The sequence below is a fragment of the Echinops telfairi genome, unplaced genomic scaffold (genome assembly GCF_000313985.2).
Source record: "Echinops telfairi isolate 266 unplaced genomic scaffold, ASM31398v2 ScPeMD7_7457;HRSCAF=8495, whole genome shotgun sequence".
NCBI classification, from domain to species: domain Eukaryota; kingdom Metazoa; phylum Chordata; class Mammalia; order Afrosoricida; family Tenrecidae; genus Echinops; species Echinops telfairi.
Window position 1 is genome coordinate 15699002 of NW_022111357.1, and position 2203 is coordinate 15701204.

The following is a 2203-nucleotide window of genomic DNA, read 5'->3' on the forward strand; positions in this document are numbered from 1 at the left end:
GGTCGTGAGGGTGCTGGGCACAGAGGAGGCCCAGGATGGAGGGTGGAGAGTTGTCGGATCCGGAACACACACTCTCACACACAGGCTGTAGAGCCCAGGGTGAGACGTGGGTGAGCCGCTCCCGGACATGGACTTTACTCTGGTGTCGGGAAGACGTTCCAACCAGGTGGCACAGAGAGCTCACTCACACAGGGACGCTGCTGGGGGCGGAGAGGACTCAGCAGACCAGGCCTCCCACTGAGGGTCTGACTACAAAACCACACTGCGACCACCTGCGAGGAGGAAGATGCAGAGGAGCGCACAGAGGGGGCAAACGCCGAGACAGAGGTGGCTGTGGATGCCGAGCTGACACCAAGCTGGGCTAGGTGTGGCGCCCCAGTCCCAGTAAGAGAGGACCGGAGGGTGTCCTGTCCAGAGGGCCCGGAGCTGAGAAGGCCCAGGTGGAGCTACTTACGGGTAGTAGGAGTAGGCATAGTGGTCTCTCCTGGCAGCATGCAAAGAGAACAACACAGCTGTGTCCGAGTTCCTTCCCGAAGGCCGGGCTGTGGGCAGTGCCCACCCAGCAGGGGAGGGAGGGGCTCTGAGGGGGCTGCCCTTGGATGAATAGGTCACAAAGAGGACCTTCCTTTTCCCCAGGGCTGGCCAGGCTCAGATACTGAGGAATGGGCTCAAAGCCCTTTTGAATCCTTCTCCTGCTAGAGTGAAGGTGGGGCAGTCTGGGAGGAAGGGGAGAGCTTTCACACACAGAGATACACACACACACACACACACAGGAAGCGATGCACACACAGACACGCTCATATATAGAAACAGACACACAAGTACTCCCACAGGTACACAGACGCACAGCCATGTTCTCTCCATGTGTAACTCATCCAAGTGCAGGCTCACGAATGCAGACCTCCCCCTGGACACAGACATGTGTTGAAGTGCTCACACAGGCACAAGGGCACATACACTCACGTCCACACATCGCCACACGCAAAGGTAACAAAGCTCACCTGGAGCTGCACTCACCCCTGCAGAAAGCACCCTCCCACACTGGTCTCTACCGCTGCTGACACCTGCAGGCCCCTCGGCCTGGGAGGGGAAGGGTGGCTGGGGACAGGGAGAGGGCAGAGTGGAGAGCACTCTAGCTGGGCACCCAGAGCAAGCCTAAGGGCCACCCTTACCCAGCCCAATGCATCCAGGACACGGGGTCCACTAACGGGGACGGGTCGCCCCCTCATGGGGGAACCTGTGGACAACCTGGGTCAAGAGACCTCGGGTGAGGTCCGTAGGGAGTTCTGACTGCCATTTCACAGGTGGGGACACTGAAGCTCTGAGAGTCATGTGCTACCCTGAGGCTACCCTGAGGGTCAGTGGCAGAGTCCAGGGCAGGTCCTAGGTCTTTGGACACTTGGATCAGGACTTCAACCCCCCTCCCACCAGGACCACCTTTGCACTCCCAACTGAGTCCCCATCCAGGGGACCTCCGCTCACCCACCCCATCACCCCAACGACAGGGCCCCTTCTAATGACCTTCTACTAGGACATCTTGCAGAGGCCCAAGAAGGGGAGAAAACAGAGAAGGTTGGAGGAAGGGCATTCTTTCTATCTAACCTGAAAGGTCTTTCTTCAAAAGGAGCTTCTTGCCCACTCCCCAGAGGCCCCACCTAAACCCAGCACCCTGTCCCTTCTGTTACAGCACCTACCACAGTTCTCGCTGGGCTGGCTGCTACTGGTGTTCTGTCTTGTTGCTGCCTGCGTCCCACTAACGACACTGCACCCACCACGAGATCCCCAGAACCTAACCCAGTGCCTGGCACAGTATACCCCTTCACTAGATGCTGTATTGATCAAGCACTCAATGCATGCATGCATGGCTTTAAATAAAGGACATCACCCCTCTCCGAGCTTCATGTCTTGAGGTTAATAATAATCCCAATACGGAGCTGTAAGGCGGCTTAAGCCCCATGAAGGGTGTGCTCAGCAGAACTCACTAAGCTGGGCCTCCACCCTCCTCCAGAAGGCTCTCTCCCACAGCTGAGCTGGGGGAAGGGGACAGCACTCCGGGAGGGCCCTACTCCAGAGGGCCAGCCCTCTCCACTGCTCAAGAAGCTCTCCAAGCAGCAGGGAAGGCACAGGAAGTCAAGCCCCAGGAGTCAGCCCTTGAAAGAGCAGGATGGAGAAAGTGCCACCAAGGAGAAGAGCCAAGAACTGG

At 58.1% G+C, this 2203-nt stretch overlaps 1 protein-coding gene across 3 annotated transcripts in view; it reads right to left on the reverse strand.

The window, feature by feature from the left end:
* PTPRU (protein tyrosine phosphatase receptor type U) overlaps positions 1-2203 on the reverse strand; it is a 67740-nt gene that overhangs the window by 31155 nt on the left and 34382 nt on the right. For all 3 annotated transcript variants that reach the window (XM_045298824.1, XM_045298823.1, XM_045298825.1), the window contains one exon: positions 455-484. In XM_045298824.1, the coding sequence (XP_045154759.1) occupies positions 455-484 (30 nt within the window). The remainder of the gene's footprint in view (positions 1-454; positions 485-2203) is intronic.